General features: G+C 42.0%; 1 protein-coding gene across 3 annotated transcripts in view; it reads right to left on the reverse strand.

The window, feature by feature from the left end:
- Nucleotides 1–14,894, reverse strand: part of NAPB (NSF attachment protein beta) — a 40,868-nt gene extending 25,974 nt beyond the window's left edge. The window contains exon 1 of one of the 3 annotated variants that reach the window (XM_042931772.1): nt 14,743–14,894. In XM_042931772.1, coding sequence (XP_042787706.1) covers nt 14,743–14,840 — 98 coding nt within the window. In that variant the 5' untranslated portion in view covers nt 14,841–14,894. Of the gene's footprint in view, nt 1–2,313; nt 2,445–3,464; nt 3,617–14,742 lie in introns of those variants that run through there. The other 2 variants (XM_042931775.1, XM_042931773.1) reach the window with 2 other exon arrangements.
- Nucleotides 14,895–26,687: the final 11,793 nt, after the last annotated feature.

Here is a 26,687-nt window from a genome sequence, read left to right on the forward strand (position 1 = left end):
TCAAGGCTGACCCTTAGAGAGTGGCACAATCTAAACAAGAGTGAGCACATACGCATATGCCAGAAACTTGAACAGGCTCTGTGCTCCCACAGAAGGACACAGACAGCTCTGTGTCAATACGTGTCCCAGAGCAGTACACTAAGGCCCAAGTGTGACTCACACCTTAGGCAGTAACTACTAACTGTCTTACCCCAGTTTAGTTCTTTAACTTCTTTGGGCCTCCATTGTTGCATGTGTAAACAGTGGATAATATGATCTATACTTGTGGGTTATTATCTTTTTTTAATTTTTAATGTTTATTTTTGAGGGACAGAGAGAGAGAGAACAAGCATGAGTGGGGTAGGGGCAGAGAGAGGTAGGGAGACACAGAATCTGAAGCAGGCTCCAGGCTCTGAGCTGTAAGCACAGAGCCTGATGGGGGGCTTGAACCCATGAGCCGTGAGATCATGACCTGAGCCGAAGTTGGACGCTTAAACGACTGAGCCACCCGGACGCTATAATACTTGTGGGTTATTATATAGATCAAAAGAAAAAATCCATATATAGTTGCCCTTGCAGGGTCTGACCCAGAGTAGGTACTCAGTCAGGATGATTATTGTAACTAGATTGATGTACTGAAGGCATAAAAACTTTTGGGAATATTTGTACAAATAAGGGATCTGTCTTGATAAGGGACTTGTATCTGAAATATGTAAACAACACAACTCGAAAATAAAAAAGACTAGTAACTCAATTAAAAAATAGGTGAAGAATCTATTAGACGTTTCTTCAAAGACGACACACAAATAGCCAATAAGCACATGAAAAGATGCTCAACATCATTAGCCATCAAGGAAATGCAAGTCAAAACCACAAATGAGATCCCACTTCACACCCACTAGGATGGCTAGAATCAAAAGACAGATAAGAATAAATGTTAGGGAGGATGTGTAGAAACTGGACCCTCCTATACAGCTGGTACAAATATAACATGGCACAGCCACTGTTAACTTGGCAGTTTCTCGAAAGGTTAAACACAGCTACTGTATGAGCCAGCAACTCTGCTCCTTGGTATACACCCAAGAGAAATAAAAACACTATGTCCACACAAAAACTTGTATACAAACATTCACGTTCAAGGCAGCATTATTCGTAACTGCCAAACAGTGGAAACAACATAAATGTCCATCTACTGAAGAAAAGATAAATAAAATGTGGTCTATACATGGAATGGATATTGGACAATAAAAAGGAATGAAGTACTGATATATCAATGAACCTTGAAAACATCACGCTAAGTGAGAGAAGCCAGTCACGCATGAGCATATTGTAGGATATCTAGGATATGCAAATCTATAGAGACAGTAAACAGGTTGCCTACAGTGTTGGAGAAAAAGGAGGAGGGGCAAGGAGGATAGAGTTTTTTTTTGTGGTGGTGATGATATTCTAAAATGTACTGTTAGGATAGTTACACAGCTATCTGGACACTTTAAATGGGTGAATCATGGGGTGCCTGGGTGGCTCGGTCGGTTAAGCGTCCGACTTCGGCTCAGGTCATGATCTCACGGTCCGTGGGTTCGAGCCCCGCGTCGGGCTCTGTGCTGACAGCTCAGAGCCTGAAGCCTGTTTCAGATTCTGTGTCTCCTTCTTTCTGTGACCCTCCCCCGTTCATGCTCTGTCTCTCTCTGTCTCAAAAATAAATAAACGTTAAAAAAAAAATTAAAAAAAAATAAATAAATAAAAAAAATAAATGGGTGAATCACATGGTATGTGAATTATATTTAAAGTTGCACCACTCCCTTCCCCCAACAAAAAAAGGAAAAAACAAACAAACAAACAAAACTTTGGCAGCTATGTCACACAGCAAATGACACGATGGTGAAAAGCCACACCAAAAATGTGGTGTCAGAATAAGCAAAGCTTTCCTTTAATCACACCCTCATGTTCCTTTTTCTCAACTTCAAATCTGCATATTAAAAAAAACCAATTAGCTAATTATCCTAATGGAAAATTCCTAAGTTTTCAATCTTTAGCCATAGCTCCTTGGAGTTAACAAAGACTTACCACTTTCTTGTCTTATTTTTCTAAAGCATACCAGGAATCTTGCACTGTAATTATAGTTCAATCATTCTTATTAAAGGTTTTCAAATAAAACCAGCTTAATTAAAATGTACTTTATCCTATTATTTTCAGAGACAGATTCAGCTAGGAATAATAGAACGCCTACATTATGCTAGGGTTTATGCTGGATATTTCCACATATGTTATGTCATTTTCTTTATTACAACCACCATTAAAGATGCTAACTACATTTGACAGAAGAGAAAATTGTACCTGGAAGTCAATGGCTGGCCCAAGGTCATCCAGCTAAAGTCAGTGGTGGAGCTGACACCTGATGTCAAATTCAGTGATCATTATATAAATAATGAATGTATTTTTTTATGAAGACTTAAGACCCTCACCTCTCCTAAAACAGAATCACAAGAAGTATACTCATTTTCAAAGCACCAGAGAAACTCACTTGTCATAAACACAACATAACTTTAAGAATTCATGAAAAATGTACTTCTGAAATCACTCCAAATGCCTACTGTGTTCTATGCATGTGAAAGTTAAATTTTATAAGTTTTAAGGACAAACATTCAGAATTCACATTCAAATAATTCAAATGATTGTTATCCTAGGCCTCTATAAATGAGGTATAAGATCCTTGAAAAGAGAAACAAGTTTCTATGAGAGGATCTACATTATGAAGTGATAGAATTTAAGTACATGGCACTGAACTGACAAGAAGAAAAGCTAACTTGAGACAAACTTAACTATTTTTGGAGATTATCCTATCCTGAATTTGAAGAAGAAAATGCTTTCTCCACCATGAAAGAAAACAGTGACTAGCCTGCATAAGAACCACTACCACCACTACCATTCCCTCCACCACTATCATCTATCACCTTCACCACCTCCACCACTATCATCACTATTACCAACACCTCCACTACCATCACCACCACCATTACCACCTCCACCACCATCAATCACCTTCACCACCTCCACCACCATCATCACCATTACCAACACCTCCACTACCATCACCACCACCATTACCAACACCTCCATCACCACCACCACCACCACCTACACCATCATCAATCACCTTCACCACCTCTACCTTCACCACTACCATTACCGACACCTCTACCACCACCACCTTCATCATCATCACCACCACCACCACTTCTACCACCACCACCATCACCTCCATCCTCTCCACCATGCAGCCCCAGCTGACCCCACCACCCCTCAATTCTATGAGCAAGGCTGACTCCCTCCTCTTCTTGATTATGCTTATTCAGGAGACATTCACTGAGATCAGTAAATGTCAGAAAGGCTAAGAAAAGAATGTTCTTGCCCAAGAGGAGATCAGAATGCTGAGGAAAAAATATTTAACTTCAGGGCTGGAAAAGATCTGAGAGTACTCATCCCACCTTCCATGTTCCACTGAAGAGATGTGGTCAGAGCCATGACATGTCCCACTAGTGAACTGCAGAGCTGCAATCCCATCCTGTCTGTTCCCATTCAGATGCTGGGGAGGTGGGGGGAGAGGGAGAAGAAGCCAGACTGGGAAATTACATCCCATTATTTCAAGGAGCTCCAATAATATTTACATGCAGACAAATCACTGATCTTTTAAAAACCAATTAATCCTCGAATAATCTAAAGTCTTGATTTTTCCTCATCCTGAGTAAGAACTATTTCAGAGCACTACAAAACACTGGCAACTATAGTACATCCTCTTCTAAGACTGTGGGTGGGAAGAGGGGGACGTTAAAGTAGAATCATGAGGACTAATGGCACACACATCCTGAGACCTACCCAAAAGCAAAGGAGGCAACTGCTGAGGTACAAATAAAGCTGCTTCTAAAATCACAAAATACCTGAGTAAAAGTATAAAAGGTGATAACTGACAGTGCTGTGATAATGTGAAAGCAGAATTAGAGACAAAATCTAACCCTATCATCAGAGTATGCTGAAGGGATGTCAAACTACACCAAAGGACTACAAACAGGGAGAAGCCCCACAAACAGGACAGCTCCTTATGTTCACTATGAGCAACATTACTTTAGCCTATAGGCTGACTGAGGACAGACACTACCACAGGGCTTGGCACACAGGCCTCAATAATAATGCTGACTTCTCAGAGTCTGGATGGAAGAAACTATCCATAGTACAGTTTTTTGATAGTGTTCCCATATATCATTCGAAACAATAAGCAAATACAGAAAGCATCCAGAAAAGGAGAGGAAAATTAGGAATCTGTTTAAAATATCTCTACCATTAATAGAAACACTGTTTCTCTACTCACAACACTTCTGACATCAAACCTGCAGCATTTTCCACACCAAGCAATTTTCTAGTTCTCTGCAGCCACCAGCTGGGTGTCCTACAATTCAATTCAATTGTGACACTACTCAGTCAGTGCAGACCTCACAGGTTAAGGGCCTAGTCCCACAAGACTGCCCCCACTTCAGACACCAATCTCAAGCAGTGAGTCCTCAAAGTACTCATATCTCTAACTTGGCTACAAATCAGGGGTTCCCACAACCCCCTCTTCAATCTGATTAATTTGGTAGAACTCACAGAACTGAGGGAAACTATTTATGATCACAAATGATGTAACTCAGAAGCAGCTAAATGGAAGAGATGTATCCAGGGAGGTATATAGGCAGGGAGTGCAAGGGGCATCCACACCAGCTCCAGGGGTGCCACATGCTCACCACCTCCACATGCTCACCACCTCAGAAGTTTTCCAAACCCATCATTTAGAGTTCTGTTAAGGTTCCATACACAGGCATGACTGATCACTGGCCACTGGTGATTAACTCAGTCCCCAACCCCTCTCCCCTCCTGGGAGGCTTAGGGGTGAGGCCGAAATTTCTAACCCTCTAATCATATGGTTGGCTCCTCTGACAACCAGCCCCCATCCTGAAGCCAACTGGGAACCCACCAACAGTCACCTCATTAGCATACACTACAGTATGGTTGAAAGGGGCTTATTATGATACAGGAAATGCTTCTCTCACCCTCACCACTCAGGATCCCACAAGGTCTTTACTGTGTCAGGAACCAGGGATGAAGAACAAATATATACTTCCCATTATATCACAACATCACAGCCACATAGAACTATTTATTCTATTTTTTACCTTCCATAAGCAACTTATTTTCATCTGCACTTCATTTCTATAATCTCTAGATTCTAAAAACTTGTTTTCCTAGATAAACACAACCCTTTCAAGATTAATTAACTGCTAAGTTTAATATATTTCTAAACAGTCCAACTTCTTTCATGCGATGCAGAGAGTAGAGGTCTGCAGCAGGGAGAAGCTCTTCATCAAGCTACCTTGAACTCTTATACCAAAAATGTCTATAAAACCATTAGATCAAGGTCATTTGTTTTTTCACAAACAGTAATAGGAGGAGTAGTGACAAGGACACAGTTTTGGACAAAGTCAGACTATAGGAATACTGTCATTTATTAGATAGGTCCTGCCAGCACAGAGCAGGCAGCCCCTCCAGGGCCTCAGAGAAATTCCACCAGAGCAGCCAGCAGAAGCTGGGCATGAGGACCACACCATCAACACTGATGCAGCCTCAGTGCCCTGTCTTGGCCTCTGGATTCCATTTTCTGAGAACTTTTCACTTTAAAAATAATCATAGATTCTTAGACACAGGAAACAATCTGAGACATTTAAGGAATGTCTGACAAAAGTGTCATTTCCTGAAATGAAGTTTGCGAGAACATGTAGAGCAAAGAAAGTTGGTTTTGATTTTGGTAACAGTCCCAGTGCCTGGACTTGGTATGGAGAGTCACCTTTCTTACAGAGAAGAGAATGTATATTTGGACCTATTAATAAAACAAATCAAGATACTTAAATATACAAGAAAACGAACAACAGTAATTATTGGATAAACTCAGAAATGACATGCACAACATGACTTGTCATGAGAAGTTTTTACATTTAATCTCAATCTTTATAAAAATTCAATCTTCAAACTGAATCTCAATCTGGAAGAAACACTGATGAGACCTGTAAATTCTACAGGATCATGGTTAGTGACTAAATACCAACTTGTCCTAACATCCTCCAAACCCAGACACATCAACAAGAAGCAGATACAACCACCTGTAATCCGTGCCAACAGCAAAATTAGGAGAGAGAATTCAACAAGATGAAGAAATAATAGACTGGAGAAATAAAACCCCCCAACTAGCAGAGCCAGTGACACTGCTCCTGCTGGACGACAGGAGGAAATGCATGGACATGAGGGGATGAGGCAGGGTCCAGCAGCAAGGAAGGGCTGCACAAGAGTGAGGGAACATGGAAGCCAGGTGGAGACCTAGAGGGCTGGAGCACTGGGCCTGGGGAACTAGAGGGGAACTTGGCTAGAGGTGGCCCTGCTTCTGGGGAAGGCAGGGGCAGATCTATGGAAGCTTAGTCGTGAAGGGAAAGACAGCAAGTGGTGGAAGCTAAGAGTCTTAGAAAACAAAGGGGTGTCACAGCATTGGGAGTCACACCAAGCCCCTACTCACCCCTCCCTTATACTTGTCATCAAAAAAAGTCCTTAATGGTATCAACAGAAGAGAGCGTTCAAATTAAGAAACCCGTGAAACCACCCAAACCCCTCATCTTTCATCACAGAAACAAATTTTGTTATGAGACCAAGAAACTCCAACACTCTCTAAACAGAAAAAGGTAAGCAGCATCCATACAAAGCTACAATGTTCCAAGAATAAAAACTCTGCAGCTGACAAAAATGTTCCCCCCAAACTATCCCAAGGCAAACAATCCCATATAACTTAAATATTATTAAACAATCATTTATAGATATGAAACTATACCACAGTTCAGAAATTCAAAATTCAGAATGCAAGAGCATTCAGGGGAACAGAATATTCCACCTCAAAATAAACTACTTTGGCATAAGGAAAATGAGAATGGAGGAAAATGAGAATAGCAGATACAGAAAGACCCTTTCTCAGAGCTTCCCCTATTTGAACAAATGCCGAAACTTCTAAGAAATGGGGACTGCCATAAATCCCCTCTCCTGGAAAAGTTTTATGGTCGTGAAGTAGATGGAAAGTTGATACAGAGATGGGCTTGCACAAACAAACCTCACTCCTTTGTTCTCCAGTCTGCTGCTTCTTGGAAGCCTAAAACCTTTTGTCTTGACACTTCTCTACAAATGCACTGTTCTTTAAGATGCTATAAGCCCAAGTTCCAATCACCCCTTTGAGTTACCCATCACTGTACATGTTCAATACACTATTTATTCTTGTTAGTCTATATTCTGTCTAATTTGTAGAGCCCCAGCTGGAGAACCCAGGGGAGTAGAGAAAAAAGGTGAAGTTCTTCCTTCCTTACATGCACAAAAAATAAGACTATGAACTCGTTTCAAATTCTAGAAATTCTAGAAGGAAAGAAAGAAAAAGACCAAATAATCTCAGAAATAAAATCTTGGCTAGAACACACCTACAGGGAGAACAGATTCTACTGACACTGAGGAGAAAAATAAAAACACCCACGAGAATGGAAATGAAACAAGGGAGGGAAAAGGATCTAAGAAAAAGTGACAGAGAGGATAAGCAAAGAGCCAATATCCATGTAACTGGAGTCCCTGAAAAGGGAAGTAAAATATATCAAAACATTGAAACAATACTTAAAACTACACTTTCAGAAAATTTTATGGAAACAAAAGAAGAACTGAATCAAAATACCAAAAGGGCCTACCATGTACTGGGAAAACGGACTCAGAATGGTCTACTGTAAAACACATATAATAAAACTATTATATTTTATAAAGAAAAGCTCCAGGCTTCCAGGCAAAGTCACTTACAAAATTAAGAAAATCAGGTTAACTTCAACCAGACGTCAACAGCAACATACAAAGCAGACAACATACAAAGCAAAACAATAGGAAACATTTCTAAGCAAGCTCAAGGGAAAAACAGTGTGAGCCAAATATTATACAACCAGCCAAGCCAACCATTAAATACCAGCGATAGAAGCAAGAACTTAAGGAATATCGCACTGGCTTCCATCTATGAGATAACTAGGGAACATAAGTAAAAATGCTGATGGTGGTGGCACGGAATATGTTTTATTATAGATCTAAGACAAAAAACAAACAAAAAGAGACAGAATCTGTTCCCAAAACAGATCTTCCCAACATCTGTTCCCAAAAAGTACAAATAACTGAACCCTGTCCTCCCACATACATATCACTGGACAAAGGGGAAAATTTAGAACAGGCTCAGTGATTGGCACATAGGTAATGGGTGTCTTTCACAGCAAACAAATTCTAGATGCTTACTGGAGCTAAGGGTACTAAAAAAGGTTACCAGTAGAACAAAAATACAAAATTTCCTAAATAAAAACCAAAGAAAAGAGATCACATGAAGACTGCAAATAAAACATTACACGTAATAAATAGAACAAAGCAGGATGACAGAATTAAAAACCAATCATATACCAGTCGTACCAATAATATAAATGGACTGAAGATTTTTAGATTTTCTCAGAAAACAAAAGCCAATACAATATTGTGTGCTCAATACAAGAAATACAACTAAAATAAAGCTATTCTGAAAGGTTTAAGAATAAAGACATGGTCAAAAGGATACCACATACATCAACCAACTTTTATTTGATTTGTTCCAACAACAAATAACTGCCCAATCTCCACAAGCTTCTTTCTCACTCACTTTACCTGTTATTGCAGACTGATGGTGCTGGTTCTTTCTCCATGTGTCATGTCTCTCTATTCTGAATGCAGCCCTCTCTCTAGTGTACTCTTATGACAGAGAAAAACCACAGCAGAAGCAAGGGATAGCCCCTGCAGCTTCCGCTTGGGTAGAGTGCACACCCCCTTGCACTTGCTCCCCCAAAGTCAGCCAAGGGCCAGGACAGACTCAATGGGGAGGGGAAGTGCACTTTGCCCAGAGCCCAGCAGCACAGGTCCCACGGCAGCAGGCAGAATGTACAATCCTCTTACATAATACAGTCCTAAAAGCAGGCAAACGCAAATAAGAAAGCAAGGACTGCTACTCCAGTATCCAACAAGGCAGAATTTGAGCTCAAAAACATCAAAAGAAAGAAAGAAATTCACTTCTTAATGCTAAAGATACAATTCATAATGAAATTATAGTAGTTGTGAACATCTATATACCAAAACATAGTAGACACCTTTATAAAGCAGAAACTACAAGACAAGAGATGCAAGAAGACAGAAACACACTTATAAGAGGAGACATGACTATACCCATTAGTCCAAAGCAAGTCAAGGGGACAAAAAATAAACACAAATGTGAAAGGCCTTGACAACATAATCAATGCCTAGATTTTCAGGATCTCTATCAAGTCATACACTCCGAGGAGAACATCCACCTTCTTTGCAAGTGTGCACGGGCCATTCATGAACACCAATCATATATCAGGTGGGAAAGAAAACCTCAGTAAGTTCTCTGATTATAATGAAATAAAACCAGAAATAAAAAATCAGGCTGCCTGGGTGGCTCAGTCAGTTGAGTGTCTAACTTCGGCTCAGGTCATGATTTCATGGTTCCTGAGTTCGAGTCCCACCCACATTGGGCTAGCTGCTGTCAGTGTAAAGCTTGCTTCGGATCCTCTGTTCCCCTTTTTCTCTGCCCCTCCCCAGTTGTGCTCCCTCTCTCAAAATTAATAAACATTAAAAAAATAAAAAAATAAAAATCTCATACAAGAAAAAAGCACCTTCATCTGGAACACAACCTGCAAACAACTCTTGGGACAAAGGGGAAACGAATTACAATAAAAAACACTATATACCAGGATCTGGGGGATACAATTAAAACATTAACACAATTTTAAAGGAAAACTCATACATCAATATTTGGATCCACATAACTAAAATAACGGAAATACTGAAATATTCCATCCTCCATTTTCCCCAAAGGAGCCAGAGGGCAAAAGAAAAGGAGCAACAGAGGTAAATAAAGCAGTAAACAGGAAACTCATAATACCTCTCAGTCAAAATATTAGCTGTTAGGAGAAAAAGGATCAAAAGAATCAAGAGAGAAGGGGAAACACACAAACACAAAAGTGACAGAGGAAAACAACTACTGAAATAAAGAACATTAAAAAAAGTCCAGATTTCACTAGAAAAGGGTTCCAACCTGAACCTTCAAAGACCAGAGCACCGGGTGAAAGGAAAATGTCTGTATTCTCATGAGGCACTTGTCACATCAATACTTCAACTTGATGGACCATCCACAAATGAATTGCAAAGACAGTAATTCAAAAGAAAATATTTAAAAACAGAATCTAATAGCACATTAAAAAACAATACATTATAATCCATAGGAATTCAAGGAACACCCCAACAGTTCAATATGAGGCTATCCAATCATTAACATATTAGTAACTAAGGAGAAAAATCATGTTTGTCTCCACAGATATTAAAGAGACATTCAAAATATAACTCTTCTGGGGTGCTGGGTCCCCTTCTACCTCTTCTAAACAAACACACCTCACAGGGCTCATGAGAATGAGAGAATATACGGTGAGCACTGCAAAAACTGCAAAAATACAAACAGAATAAGGCCAATCTAGAAAGAGTTTGCCATTTGATACATAAACTGTAACTTGGCACTAATATTAGAAAACCAAATGTTCATAAATTAACAGTAATATAGCTCCATGCAGCTTAATAAGCATTCTAATACCTCAGTCAATCCTTACAATTCCGAAAAGCAGATTCTTTCCCTTTGCCCACTTGAAAGCTGAGAAAAACAAACTCCAAGAATGATTTACTGGGCTAGGGGTCACCACACTAATAGAGAGAGACTGAACTTAGGTTTGGTCTTCCTATATGTAATAATATAGGATACATTATTATAGCTTGTATATATGTTATAATTACCCAATATGTAGGTCTATTTTTTATATTCTAACATAATAAATTTATAATAAATGTACATATATATTTCATATACTATACTACTTGTCTCTAAATAAATCTGAGCTTAATGATTTTTCTTTTTTTAACGTTCAATCTGCACTTGAGTATCTATTGTAACTGAGGGGGTCCTAAATGCTTTACAAATGCTATCATATGTCCTCACCATATTTTGGCAAAACTTAAACACAATCTCTGTAGAAATAAAGCTGAGTGAAGAATACTGAAAATTTATGGCCTACAATGTTTAAGAAATATTCCCAATTTTCAAAATCAGCTAGGAAATTGTAGACTCATAATTGTTTCAAGATAACCCAGTAGGATCTTTCATTAAATTTACTTTGACACTGCCAAATTTATGGCTCTTTACAAGCTTTATGACTGGACAGCATTCAAAAGCAGGAGAAGGCAGTATTAACCATGCAGAACATCTTCTGACTGTCATTCTCAAGCAGCCATTCCCTTTCATGTGTACTGTGCTGGCTAGCCCCCATCTGGCCTCCTACAACAAGATGGAGAAGACAGCAAGAGATGCCTTAGCAACTCCAAACTTTACTTTACTGTCATACTCAGGCCAGTTTAAGATCTCACTTGCAGCTCTTTAAGATTTTACATTTGAATTTGAAATTAACTACAAAATTTAATAGCTCACTCCTGGGAACAAACGAATTGAAAACGCTACTCTTTTGGTGGTAGTTTTGCTATACTGTGCTAAGCCCTTCAGAAAGAGTAAGTTTTAATTCAATTCCACAACTACAAAAACTCACTACTGTCTAAATGGCAGTCAAGAAGAAAAGAAGAACACCAATAAGGGGTATTTTGTGATGGTTGCACCCCTTAGTGGCTTAGGAACATCTTGCAGACTAGCATGGGACTTGTGCCTTGTACACAGAATACATGACTGACCTTTTCTCGGGAACATACAATGTATATTTTCATGTAATCTTACTGAAAGCAACAAAAAAGGAAGAGCTATAGTATAGTAGTAACAATACAGTATTGCCACAAAACCAGTGTGGGTGCTGGATAAACATGGAGTGAAGGAGATGAGCTCCTAATACATTTTAATCTGCAGTTAGGATAATGAGAATGAGTCCATGTAAAATATGCTGCAATAGGCTGAGCACCTTCTAATTCTAATGGCTGCCATGTCATCAAAACAGCATCATCTGTCGCCTTTAAAGCACGAACTGGTCGGCTCTTAAATACATGGCTCAAATGATACTGACACTGATGATACATCGGTATGTGAGTTTTGTTAACTCAGGAGTCTGACATGGAAGTGGACTACACTGTGGTTTCAAGAAAGAATAACAAGTAGATGGGAAAATTCTGTATCAAAAGAAGGGTGACAGGGTAGACTACCAGGTAACCCAGTCTAGAAGGATGAGGACAGGTACAGATGATGCCAGACATAATAGAAGATTCTAAACATCTAAAATTGACACAGAATCGGTCTTCCCACAGTAACTGACAGAGAAACTAGGGCTGGTTTTTAGCTTCAAGTAATTATATACTATTAAAACTCAGAGAACTGAGTACTCTTCTTCCCCAAGATTTCCTGGAACCAAGTATCACTGAAAATAACACAATTACTCCCCATAGGATAAATAACACATGGTACAAAGCCCTTTCAAATCTTTCATTAAAGGACCAAAGATCCAGTCCTAAAGGTCTTTGGCTCTGAAATCCTGTCAAAGTCACTTAATCTGTCTGGCCCTCTACTTCCTTGGTAAATATCAGCTGACAATTTTGGCAAGTATGCTAATTAATATCATAGTCACCTTCTCCAATGGTTCTAAATGTTTTACATGCATAAACTCACTGAACCCTCACTATTAGATGTACTATTATTACCCCTTTTTACAGCAGACGAAACTGGGGCACGGAGAGGCTAAGTAACTTGCCCCCCATCCAAAAGCCTGCCATATCCAGGCCAGACCTGGGACGCAATGACTTTTATGCAGGTTAAAGACAACAGTTTTCCTATAAGGCCTGTCAATGAAATAGGTGATCAACAATCAAGGAGAGAAAAGATGTTTGTTTACAAACAAAAGCCTTTTCAAAATCCTTTTAGGATTATTGGCTCAAGACTTGGCCAAGCTTCATCAAAACAATAACGCCAACACCACTTCACAAAAAGGAGGGTTCCCTTGAGTCAAGTATCAAGTGCTGTAATGTTCTCCTCTGCCAATTATAGATTCTCTTCCAGGGAAACACATCCTGACTTGAAATATGCTGTGACATTAAGATCACCTCCAGGCAGGAGGTGCTAGGACATTAAATTCTATTCAAATATATTTTAAATGCTTTATGAATCACAGAAAGGCGCTATCGTTTGGTGTTAGCATCAAGCATGAGAGAATGCTCCTTATAAATCATCATAACTTTTAAAGGGGAACAAAGTTATAATTCACTGCTATGTTCCAAACTACACATCACAGGAGAATTTAGAAACCAGCTAGGATAAATGCCCTTCCCAAGGTTCTTGAGGTTAGGAACCTTTACTTTTATGCATCTTTGCTTCCTGTACTACTGTGCACTGCATGAAACCTGCATCTAAGCATTTCCTGGAGATGTATCCACAATGGTAAAGTATTATATTATAATCAAGAGAATGAAGATGGCAAAACAAGCAGATTCCAAACTGAATTTAGTACATAAAATAAAATTGTTGAATAATGTAACAATTAAGTATTGGTCCTTCTCAAAAATAAAAATATGTTCTTGCTGTCGGCAAAGGATCTTCACTTTCAAAAAGAAAAACACCACCACCACCACCACCACCACCACCACCAGGAAATTTCAGCCTCTCTAATCCTAAACAGCTGAATCATTCACATATTCAACCACCCAGAACGGTCAGTACAGGCTCTGCTTTTTGGGAAGTCCGAATTTAAAACCTTACCCCAGGAGAACAGAAAATTACAGAAAATTAACGGGATTCCCAAAAGACGCCTACTTAGGAGCTGCGTTTATCCTTAATCAAACAGGAGGCCCTGGCAAACCGATCAATCTCTGGTGAAGTAAAAATACTATACTGAGAAAACGTATTCCTTCTCCAACGAACGTTTATTAAATGCCTACTTGGCGCAAGGCAAAGGAGCACCCCATCTCTGGAACGGGGGCGCCGCGCCAGTCTGCTCTTGCTCGGGGCCCACCGCCCAACCAGATGCCCCCAGATGCGCGGGCCAGGCGCCGGGGCAGGGGTCCCCGGACCCGCCCCTCCGGCTCCTCCTGGGTTCCCCTCCGGCTCCTCCTGGGTTCGCCTCCGGCCAACCCAAGTCTCTGAGAGATGCGGGTTCAGCCGTGGGGAAAAGAACAAACTGTCCTGCCGCGGCGGTGACGGCCCTCCTCCAAAAGAGGCCACGGGACCCCCGCAACAACGCAGGGACAGCGCCGGGCCGGAGGGGGCGTGGAGGGGTGGTGGGGCCCTCTGGGGACCCCAGGGGATATCTGGAGGGTGCGCTGCGGCTGACGGACCGCGAGAGACTGTAGAGGTTCTGGGGAGCGTGTGAGGGAGAGGTTTGGGGGCTTTAGGGGATGGGGGGCACGCAGGGGTGCTGAGATCCCCTGGGGCGTTCTTGGGAGAGGGGTCCCTGGGAGGCTCTAAGACTTAGGAGCTCTCTGGAGGATGTATGGGAAATGAGGGCCGCTGGGCGTTCCAGAGGTGGAGGGGGGATTCAACAGGGCGCGCATGGGGGTCGGGCAGCTAGGGAGAGGGCCTGGGAGGAGACCCCTTCAGGGCACGCGCGGTCTAGCGCTCACCCAAACAGCCCTCGGAGGAAGGAGTGGGAGGCCTTGACTCTCTTCTCCGCCTCCGCCATCAGCTGCACCGCCTCACGCTCCTTCCCCGCGCTGTCCATGTCGCCTGTTATCGCCGCCACAACCTCCTAACCTGGCTCGGATGCGCCTTCCGCGCTTTCACCCTCCTCTCGCAGCAGCCGGTCGCGCAGGCATGGCGCGCAAGGCCTACCGGGACTTGTAGTCCAAGGCTGGTCACTGGCGGCGGAGATGCGCGAGGCCTCAACTACAATTCCCAGAAGGCCGCTGAGCCGGGCCGGGTGGAGATCTGAGCTAGCGGACTAGCGGCGCCCGGGATTTCGAGATGGGGGGCGTGACTCTCTGTATGGGTCTTAGTCCAAGGTGAACTTTAATCTTTCAAGTATACGGGGAAATGGAAAATGCCCCGTGGCTTTCCAGTAAGGATAACCTCAAACATGCAGCCTCACGTTGGTTCAGGAATCCCTGCTCACCACGACTGATAACCTGGCAATGGGATGGTTGAGCAAACGGAGGATAACAGATTGGAACGTTCAACCTACGCCCCAATTTTGCAAAAGGGAATGTAACGCAGCCACCAAAAGCAATTTCATTAACCATGTGATGCCTATCCACCCACCCACCCGCCAGCAACAGCTGGCAGAGAGAGCCATTTTTATCTCCAGAGCAAGGCGTTTAAGAATGTAATTATTTTCCCCAATATAAATTCAGAGTTATTTTTCAGTCCCCCCATATTTCAGCCTTATGTTGGCCCTCTCCTCCTTGGTTATAAATGAGTTGCATTTATGCTATATATGCGTAATCCACTCTTTTAATTGACTGAATTATTTTCTATGGATGGGAGGCTTTGAACTCTCGTATCCTTTACGTGGTGCTGGCCATAGGGGGTGAGTCTTCTGGAGCACAATTCTGCCTGCCAGGAAGACTATCCATAGATAGATGCTATCGTGTGCCAACAATTTCCAGGCCTGTCCGGGAAGGAGGTGTTTTTTTGTTTGTTTTGTTTTGTTTTTTGCTTTTGTTTTTGTTTTTGTTTTTTTAAATACAAAGTCTAGACCATTTATTTGGCAATGCTAAAGCAGAGGTGGTGAAGCAAATATGAAAATCACTGCCAAATGAGAACTTGTGACAACATTAAACTATTAATAAATACACTGTGGGCACTGGAACACAATATATATCTAAGAAAATGAAGTCTATCTTTAGAGAGAAAGACAACAAGGGTGAAACTCCTTGAAAGGTAACTAAAGCATAGATCGCAGAGTTCATACATTGAAGGTGCTCTAGAATCACTCTATCAGATCTTCAAGCAGGGTTTACTTACTATTACTACATGCAATACTCTAACTTCGAAATCCCAATTTGTGTGCTTTTGAAGCAGTATTGGAGAAGAAGGAGGCAGGAAATTAGAGGTGGCAGTAAATGCAGGAGTAATGAGAAAAACTGCAAAACTGGAAATAAGCACTTGCAAAGCAGAGCAGTCCACAGGGATTTTCACAGAGTGAGACCAACTCAAAAGCTCTTAAGTGCAGCATCATTATGTTGAATAAAGCAGCTCCCAAAGCTGGCCCAATGCAGAAACTCCAAAGGATGTTCAAGAAATACTGATTCCTAAGCCACTGGCTTTTTCTGTTAGGATCTCCTGAAGTTGAGATCTAGGAAATGTACATTTTAAAAGGAACTCTCTGCTGCTATTGTCAAGCACACAGTTCTAGATTTTCAAATCTGTGGTCAGCTCAAAAGGAGATGGAATGGACTGCCTCCTCCAAACCAGAACATGCAGTTAAGAGTGGCAGGGCACATAGTGACATTTTTTTATGTTTGGGTATTTCCTTCATTCTCTTCTTTCTGTCAGGCACATCCTTCCCCAGTCCACACCCAAGTGGCATAAAAACTTCAAGCTGTAATTGTTGTGTAGAACACATGTTTCTTCTCCCAGAGGCTAGATTAGGGGATGTGGCAGGGCAGCGAGGCAAACCTCACAGAGTGAGGATGGCTGAGAGACAGATAAGGAATCCACCAAGCAGGAGAGAAATGGAGACCTGCTCTCATGTGGGCCAGGGAGGGCGTGAGGCCCTCAAGTAGGAGCCGTCCTAGAGTAGGTCCAAAGGATCTACACCTGTGCTGACCAGGATGCTGGCCACTCACCACAAGTGGCCATTTAAATGTAAATCAAATAATATGAAATCAAATGTAAAATTTCATTCATCAGTCACACTAGCCACATTTCAACTGCTCAATGGCCACATGTAGCTAGTCAGCTACCATATTGGACTACACAGATACAGAACATTTCTATTTAAAGCATAACCTAGTGGACAACGCTGACTTAGATATACTTTGCCTTTCAGCAACTCTGGGCATTTAGAAGAAAAGATTTCAGACTGTTTCTGAGAAGATGGAGCAGGAAAGGAGAAGCTTGCACCCTGAACCAGGCAGAACCAAGCAGGATCTGTAGGTCTTCCCCTATGATCATGGTAGACATACAGACATTTAGAGTGAATGAACACACAGGAGGTTAAATTGGAATGTCAAGTATCCCTCTATTCACCCTGAGAGGTGGTCTGCAAAGGCAAGGCTGAAGCCATCTGAGAATAGCCAGCTCTAAGAGAGGCAGAGTCAGAAAATTATCTGTGTGAAAAACAAGATGTGGCCATCTGCACGTGTTCACAGTAGGGGGTGCAGCATGGCTAGAGTCCTAAGTGGAGACTAGCACCAAGGGAAGGTGCAGAAGGCACAAATGCATTGTACTTCCAGGATTGCGTGGGCTGGTGTCTTCAGTGACCAGTGCAGGTGCCCAGTGCCCTGGGTGAGTATCTCCGTAGAGCTGAGTGTAGCTGGCTCCTGCTACTACTGCCCTACCCACAGCTGAACAGCAGGTACCAGTTACTAAGTGGTACCAGTTCATTTAGTGTCACCCACCTCCCTTCCCTCTGATTCTAAAGTCTGTAGGAAACTTCTGGCCGTGACTAGCATTGGGTGTTCCCATGCCTGTGGGTCCCAACTGCCAGCACCTGGAGTTCTCCTAAGTGTTCTCTTTGGCCTTCCAGCCTGATCTGCTTGAATGCTGGAGAAGTGGGGAGGATTAATTAACTACGCTAATAGGGGAATTAATGCCTCTTGGCCTTCCACGAGCAGCCCTCAATCAATGAGTGTTGGAAAATTCGAAGATAATTTTCTGGCGGGACATCTCTGAGCAATGTTTCACACTGTCTTGTGTAGTTTCCCAGTGGTAATGAGCCCCACTCATTACATACAGTAGTGCTCACAGGAGAAGGTTGCTAGTTCTGTACTCTTTATTGACTTTCTTCCCTTGCCTCTCCCCATACTCCTACCAGTGCTGCCTTCTGGTGTCACCTTCCAGGAAATTGCTTCCACTGGAATCCTTGTCTCAAGGTCTACTTCTGGGAGAACATAAACTAAGACAGGGAGTGTATGCAGTGACGACCAATAGGCATAGTCTGGTGCCCATGCACAGTCGTGGTGTTCATTACAAATTCATAAATCAGCATTGTCATCTGTGGATAACTGTACACTTGGGGTTCTGGTTGCCACTTCAAACTTAGTGGTGTCAAACTACAATGATCATTTATTAGTATCATCACTTGTGGTTCTGGGGGCTGACTGGGCTCAGATGGGTGGCATCTGAGACCCCATTAAGTTGGGGGTCTCTCTTTCAGGTAGTAGCTGGAGCTGGGGTCACCTCAGGGCTTTCTGCTAATGCTTGCTGCCTGGGATAGGAAGACATGAAAGACCAGAGCAGCTGAGGCTCCTGGTATTTCTCTCTGAACATTTACATGGTGTTCAGGGCTCCAAAAGTGATGGGGGGAGGGGAGCCAGGCAGCTGCTGGATTACCTTTATGACTTAATCTCTGAAGTTCCAAGGCGTCATTTCTGTTTCCCTAAAGCAAATAGCTCAGGCTCACCCATATTCAAGGGGAGTGTCTCTAAGGATTTGCAGATGTGGTAAACCCCCCAGAGTTACATTCAAGGGAGCCAGTCCCCACCCTGGTTGCATTGACAAAACTGTGAAGCTACAGCCCCCGGGCTGGGGAGCAGCCCCTCACCTCCAAGGGCCTTCGAATCCCTAGAGGGTCTGCCCCATCTTCAGCTGCCTCCTCCAGTGCTATCTCAGCTTCACTTCTGTCTGTAACCTAAGAGTGGCTCAGAGGCATTGGAAGGGACAAGGCCAGGGCTCCTCTAGTGTTGTCCCCTTTAGAAGACAGGTAAGAAAATAATTCATTCCAGAAAGCTCTTCATCCAAAAGCATCCAAGTAATTAATTAATGAAAATAAATGTTCCCTATTCATGTTGATGAGGTTGGGCTTCTGTACTTTGTGCAGCTTTGAGGATAGAATTTAATTACTCTATTTACAGTGATTCTTTTCATTTTCCTCGTGGACTCGCAAAACCTGAGAGCAATGAATGGGAAATTTCAGGGGGATAATTTGATAAGTGTTTTTTATTATATATTTTTTAAACTTTCAAACAAACAGTAGTTAGTGTATGTATGTGTGTGTGTTTGAGACATTTCATGCTGTGTTGAAATTGCTACAAATATTCCTTTGTTGATATTATTTACCATTTTCTTGAGAAATTATTCCGTAAAATTTAGACCAAAGAATTAGAAAAAGCAAAATTAAATATACAAAGTATCTGTTAGAGGAAACATAGAAGATAGTAAATTAAGTTCAAGTAAATACTTCTGAAAAAAAAAACATTATGTCATTAATTAATGTTATTCTTTTCATTAACTGATTTGAAATCCCAGAACACATTTTGAAATTAACTGGATGTTTTTAAAAGTGGCAAATGGTACCTGGGTGGCTCAGTAGGTTAAGTGTCTGACTCTTGATCTCTGTTCAGGTCATGATCTCAGGGTTTGTGAGATCCAGCCCTGAGTTGGGCTCTGTGCTGATAGCACAGAGCCTGCTTGGGATTCTCTCTTCCTCTCTGCCCCTCCCCTGCTCGTGTGCTTCTCTCTCTAAATAAATAAATAAACTTTAAAAATGGCAAATGGATGTAAAACAAAGATGCCCCAACTTTTTTTATATGATAAATTCTAAGACCTTTCTCCTATAGGCTCAATATGTTTCTTCCCAGAGTTATGGTTCTGAGCTGTAGGCACAATGGCTTACAGAGAAGAATGGTTTATTTCCTGGACCATTTTGATTTCCTTTCACATTATTATTTTAATTTAATTGATTTAAACTTCTTTAATTAAAATAAATTTTAGGAGAATTCTTTTCTATTCATTTCTATTCATTTTTATGTATATGTTTCCTATCAAATCTTTATTAAACCTATAAATATGCAGATATTATCACAGTGTATATTTGTATTTTGTCTGTTTAGGAAACATAAGCATTTTCAAGATTGCTACCAGTCTTTGACATGAATTGTTGATGGATAATAGTTCTTTGCACAAATTTTATATAACCCTTTCCTATTATGACACATTGGGGGTTCATCCTATTTGCCTATTACCAAAATAGTTGGGTTTGTCCCAAAATGAAGAAGGCATTTCCTATCAGTGGTCACACGGTCACAAGCTTATTTAGGGTGTGGTGCTAACATCTCTTCATACTCAGTCTGAAAGAACTGAGCCTTCATAAGCCCACTCTGCACTGTTGTAAATACAATACAAATGCTCTGCATTTGAAAATACAGTTAATGCTCAGCATTCGTGGATTCTATATTTGTTTTTAAATTTTAATGTTTATTTATTTACTTTTGAGAGAGAGAGAGAGAAAGAGAGAGAGAGAGAGAGAGAGAGGCTGAACAGGGGAGGGGCAGAGAGAGGGAGACACAGAATCCAAAGCAGACTTCATTGCAGAGACTAGCAACTCTTCTAGAGGATTAAGATCATCTTGTAACCCTGTCAGCACAGAGCCTGATGCACCCCTCAAACCCATGAACTGTGAGATCATGACCTAAGCTGCAGTCAGATGCTTAACCAACTGAGCCACCTACACGTCCCATATGGATTCTATACTTGTGAATTTGCCTATTCGCTAAAATTTATTTGTAATCCCCAAATGAATACTATGGCATTTCTACAGTCATTTATGGACATATGCAGAGCAGTGAAAAATTGGAGTGACCTGATATACATCTTTTCAGCTTAGGCTGGACAAGGCAACATTGTCTTTTTTGTGTTTGTTTGTTTGTTTGGTTTGTTTTTGTTTTTGTTTTTATTTTTGGCTTTCATAGTGTAATAAGTATTTTTCTCATGGTCTATTTAGTGCCATGGTTTCCATTTTTTTATACTTTTTTGGTGATTTCACTATTTTAAGTGACTTCCAAAGAATGTGCTGGAATGTGCCTTCCTCAGCACAAGAAAGCTATGCTGTGCCTTCAAGAGAAAATACATATGTTAGATAAGCTTTGTTCAGACACAAGTTATAGTGCTGTTGGCTATGAGTTCAATGTTAACTAGTCAAGATGTAGGTCAAATAAAGTGTCCTTAAATAGAAATGCATATAAAACAAGGTTATGTGTTAATGGGTTGGCAAAAATGTGACCAGAGACTCAAAGGAGCCAAACTTGTGCTCTCCTTAGATGCAATAGTTCAGTATTTGTTAACTCAGTGTTTATGGCGACTTTATAGACCATATTTATTTTGATTGATGAAAATTAGCTGTATACTGGGAGGCTTTCTCAATAAAGAAAATGAAATGAAGCCAGATATAGAATCTCTCTTTCCCAATCCCTAAAAGGAATAGACAAAAAAAGTAAAAGACTAGCAACTCTTCTATAGGATTAAGATCATCTTGCAACCCCTCTTCTCCATCCCAGTCACTATCCTGCTTTATACTGTTCTCTGCCCCAGCATGCTGACCTACAGGGGCTCCATCAATAGGGTCCTGTGTCTTCTGGCATCTTGTTGCATTAGGCCAGTGAGATGCCCAGCATACGATGGAGGGCAGCAGGTGAGTGAGATCATGGCATTTGTTTCCCAGTCCTTCTGCAGGGTGGTCAGCTGAGGCTCTCTGATGTCTAGATCGCTCCCCTCATCTTCCAGCAAATGACAACCATGTGCCCTGGATTCCCTTGCACCTGCAGCACTGTAAGTACCTCCAATAAATAAACCTTCCTATAGTGAGTGTACCTCTGTTTATTGTGGGGACCCTGATTGACACGCTCCCCAGCTTGTTGTATGGGGTGTAACCTTGAAACTCAAACTATAAAAGTCTCATATGAGAAAGGAAAATCTTGGGCCAGTCTTAGTCATGAACATGGATAAAAGAATTCTGAACAAGATATTAGCAAACACACCATGCACAAAAAATATTAATGGTTATGGACATAAGTGTGAAATGCTTAACTTTAAAACTTTTAGAAGTTATTTTTTGCTTTTTTAAAATTGAAGTATAGTTGACAATGTCACATGAGTTTCAGGTGAAAACTTTTAGAAGTTTTAAATGAAAATACAGGAAAGTAGCTTCATGACCTTGATTTCCTAAATGAGACATCAAAATTGCAAACCATAAGAGAAAAAAATCAATACATCCACTCCATTAAGATTAAGGATTTCTTTTCACTAACATAGCATAACTGAAATGAAAAGACAAAACCACAACCCAGAAAAAGATATTTACAGTAAATAAACCCCAAAATAATTATTACTAAGGATAAATAAATCCTACAAATCAATGGAAGGCAAACAACCAAATAGAAAAGATGAGCAAAGGACTTGAACTTGAAGACTTGAAGGTTACAACAGAGTTTTGGCCTGCTTCAGCATTGGCCGCTTGTTGTGTCAGAAGATGGAGGAGTGCTCATGGAAAACAGCAGTAGAGCAGGAGACCAGAAGCTGGAGCACAACAGTCTGCAGAGCCTGCATGCCTTTTATTTGCTTTTGAAATGAGACATGATGGTTACTTAAATGGCATAGCCTGCTAAGGAGCTGGTAAACTAATGCTGCACAAGTGAAAACAGCTGCAGAAAGGACAACAAAAGTAGGGCTCCTAGGTGGCTCAGCCAGTTAAGTGTCTGACTCTTGATCTCGGCTCAGGTCATGATCTCACAGTTCTGAGTTCAGGCCCCGTGTCAGGCTCTGCGCTGACAGTGCAGAGCCTGCTTGAGATTCTGTCTCTCCCTCTCTCTCCCTGGCCGTCCCCTGCCCATGCTCTCTCCAAATAAATAAATAAACTTAAAAATAAAAAAAAAAAAGAAAGAAAAAGAAAAAGAAATGAGACCAAAGGCTGCATGAAGGATGATGGCCTGCCAACAAACCATGCCACCCTGGGTCCCCAGATGGAGATCCTACAGAGACAGTGAGAATGTTCTGTCTCTTGTGACATCTCTGACATTCTGAGCCTCATGGTTTCTCAGGTTTCCTTGTCTGGAAAGAGAAAATGTACACTGAGCCTTTTGGGGCGATGCCAGCTCTGAGCCATCTGTAGCACTACCTTGTCATTGTTGGCATTCTGTGCCTGCTGCTGGCCTGCTCCCCAGGACCAGCGGGCATCTCCAGCCAATGTCAGCCACGTCCTTCTGCTGCAGCCCCAGGATGAGGGCTCAGGGGCTGAGGGCTGCAGTGGGGGCTGCTGCTGGTAGCCTGGGCAATGCTTCCTTGCAGCTTCCCTTGGGAGAGTACTCAAACAGGTACCCAGACGGCAGATTGCTCCTTGCTGGGATGGCTTTGAAGGGTTTCTGGTGACAGGGCGGGTCTCAAATAGATTTTCTTCTTGCCAGGGTAATATCCAGGTCAGCAGCTGGTTGAGAGCAGGACAAAGAAGAGTTTATCAAACAGTGCTTGAATGAATGAAAGAAAGAAAGAAAGAAAGAAAGAAAGAAAGAAAGAAAGAAAGAAAGAAATAAGGTGGGAGAAGAACCCAAATGAGATCAACCCTGCTATTTACAAGGGCACATTTGTTCTCTGAGAGTTGTCACATCATCTTCTCTCAGCCCCTATGATGTCAATGGTGACAGGGATAGAGAGAGGGCAGGAGGGGGGAGATCACAGAAAATAGCCTGGAGCCCCAGGGAAGTTCTACCTGCTGCACCTCCATGGCTTCTTGGAGGAGGTTTCCCCTTCTTGAAATAGTCAACATGATTGAGCCCTGTGTGCCAGGCACTATGCCAGGCACTTCTGCACCTTTTACAATAATCTGATGTATTTACTATTATATAAATTTTACAGATGAGGAAACAGACTCAGAAGGTAAAGCAGCTGCCAAGCAACAGTGGAAGGGCTGCCTCACATCTGACTCTGCTCTGCATCTCTCTGACCCCTCATAGCAGCTCCAGACTCCACAGTGAGAACAGAACTGACCAGCCTGGATGTCTGGACTCAGCCTGGCTGGGTAGGGGATGGTCTACTTGGCTATCTGTCCTGGAACATGCCTGGCATCCTAGGGCATGAATTCTCACCTGCTAGATGACCTCCAGGTCCCTTCCTGCTTTGGGGAGCAGTGGCACTACACTTCAGGTTTCCAATCAGAAGCATATCATGATGAACAATGTTTTGACCAGGCTGATGAGTGGTCTATGCCAGCCCAAGGAAGTTGGGATCAAGGAGGAGCCTAAGAAGTTCATCTGGGGTGGAGGGTCAGGAATGATAAGATGTGGTTTTAAAAACCACAGCCAGGAAACTCCCCATTTCCAAACTCCTCAGCCCACACAAGCAGAACCTTACTGTCTGCAGTGATAAGACATATTCTCCCTCTATTTCCTGCTAATTTTTCCCTGGGAGCAGCCTGACAAAGAATTTCCAAGCCTGGTTGGCAATAGACAAAACCAGGAAGTTGTGCAGCTCACAGATAGCTCCCCATACATTCCCACCATGTCACCCACAAACCATACAGCTGTAGGCTGATGGAAGACAAATTCCATGCACTTGGCGCTATGACTGCTCCAGCAGTGGCACTGCTACCAGGTTCATCCTGTGACTCAGAAGGCCAGGTGTTCTGGGTTCTTGGAAAGATGCTTATTCTTTCTTAAGCACCAACTACTAACAAGGTTGACTGTTTTCCTCTGGATCGTGCAGCAGCAAATGAGAAGGTGGCCTAGGCCCAGGAAGGTGGGAGGGGCTGAGGTTCAGGCCTCAATCTTCTCATACTTGCCCCCCTGTGGCTCTGGATAAGGCCAGTCTTTTCTTTGCTTTTTATATTTAATATTTTTTTAAAAGTTTATTTGTTTATTTTGAGAGATACAGAGACAGAGTGAGGGAGGGAAGGGCAGAGAGTGAGGGAAAGAGAGAGGATCTCAAGCAGGCTCTGTGCTGCCAGCACAGAACCCAATGTGGGGCTCAAACTCACGTCCCTGAGATCAAGGCCTGAGCTGAGATCAAGAGTCAGGTGCTTAACTGACTGAGCCACTCAGGTGCCCCTAATGTAACTTTATTCCATGGAAAAAAATCAGGGTCCCTAGTTCCTCTTCTCCCACAGCTGTAACCAGGCAACACAATTTCCTATTATTTGATGAAAGTAAATAGATTCTCTATTGTCTCCTTGTTTAGTGGACATGACCAGGCATATATAGAGCCAGGACCTCTACCTCCCCGTTATTCATGGACATAATCAAGTTTCCTGTTTAATAGTAAATAGAAAAAAATATATATTGGTGTCTGCCTCTGGTTCTGGCACAGAACTGAAACTCTTGTAATTTCCTAAGTAGTAAGAGAACTAAGAGCATCTTTTGTTCTAATATTTGGTCTTTAACCCTGGTTCCTGGCATAGAACTCCTGAAATTTTTGTATTTCCTAGGTGATAGGAGTGCCTTTTGTTCTAATGAGTTGACTTTAGATGGGTTCCTGGATGGAGGCTGGCCATCATACAGAACAACCCATGTTTAGAAACTTGGAATTTTTAGCCCTGTCCCTCACTCTCTTGAGAAGGGAGAAGGGCGTGATAGATCATGCCTACATGATTAGGCCTCCATAAAATCCCTAAAATATAGGGTGTGGAGAGCTTCCAGGTTGGTCATCATGTGAAGGTACCAGGAGAGTTGCCCTCAAAGATAGGGCATGGAAGCCTTCCCAAATACCTTGCCTTATACCTTCCTTCCATCTGGATGTTCATCTATATCCTTTGTCATATCCTTTTATAAGGTAACTGGTAAAAGTGTTTCCCTGAGTTCTATGAACCAGACTAGGAAATTAATTGAACCCAAAAGTGGGCCATGGGAACGTCAGGTTTATAGGAAGTTGGTCAGAAGCATAGCTGACAACCTGGAATTGCACCTGGCATCTGAAGGTGGTGGTGATGGTGGGGCAATCTTGTAAGACTGATCCCTTCACCTGTTTACAGGCAGAGTGAACTTGTAGGACACCCAGCTAGTGTTGGAGAGAATTGCTTGTTGTGGGGAAAACCCCCACATATTTGGCAGCCAGAAATGTCAGAAAGTATATTTTGCAAGATGGAAAATGATACTTATGGGAGAAAAAGACCATAGGGAAGAGCTGGCGTTTTCCCTACCCAGGTGGGAAGCTGAGTTTTTCCTTGTTACCTACTTTCCCTTTTTCATGGAAATATCTAGAAACCTACTTTTCTCTAATTCCTTGGACATGACCAGGCTCCCTGTGTCCCCCTATTAAATATATATAATCATTCCCTGTCATTTCTTCCTTATAGACTTTCATAGACTTAACCAGGTCACATGTTTTCCCCTTATTCCATGGACATGGCCATCTTTCCAATTTTCTTCTCATTCCTGGACATCTAGGGCTTCTATTTTCCCTTTATTCCGTGGGAAAGAGTGAGACCCCCATGCCCTTCCCTGTTTCACAGTCACTATTAGGCTTCCTATTTTCCTCTTCATGCATGGACATGCCAGGTTCCCTGTTTCCCTTCTTTTGCATACTCACATTCCATGGACATGGCCAGGGTCCCTATATTCCCCTCACTACATAGACATAGTCATTATCTCTATTTTTTTCTTTTTATATGGACACGATGGGGCTGCCTATTTTCCTTTCATTCCAT

Source organism: Panthera leo, chromosome A3 (genome assembly GCF_018350215.1).
Source record: "Panthera leo isolate Ple1 chromosome A3, P.leo_Ple1_pat1.1, whole genome shotgun sequence".
NCBI lineage: Eukaryota > Metazoa > Chordata > Mammalia > Carnivora > Felidae > Panthera > Panthera leo.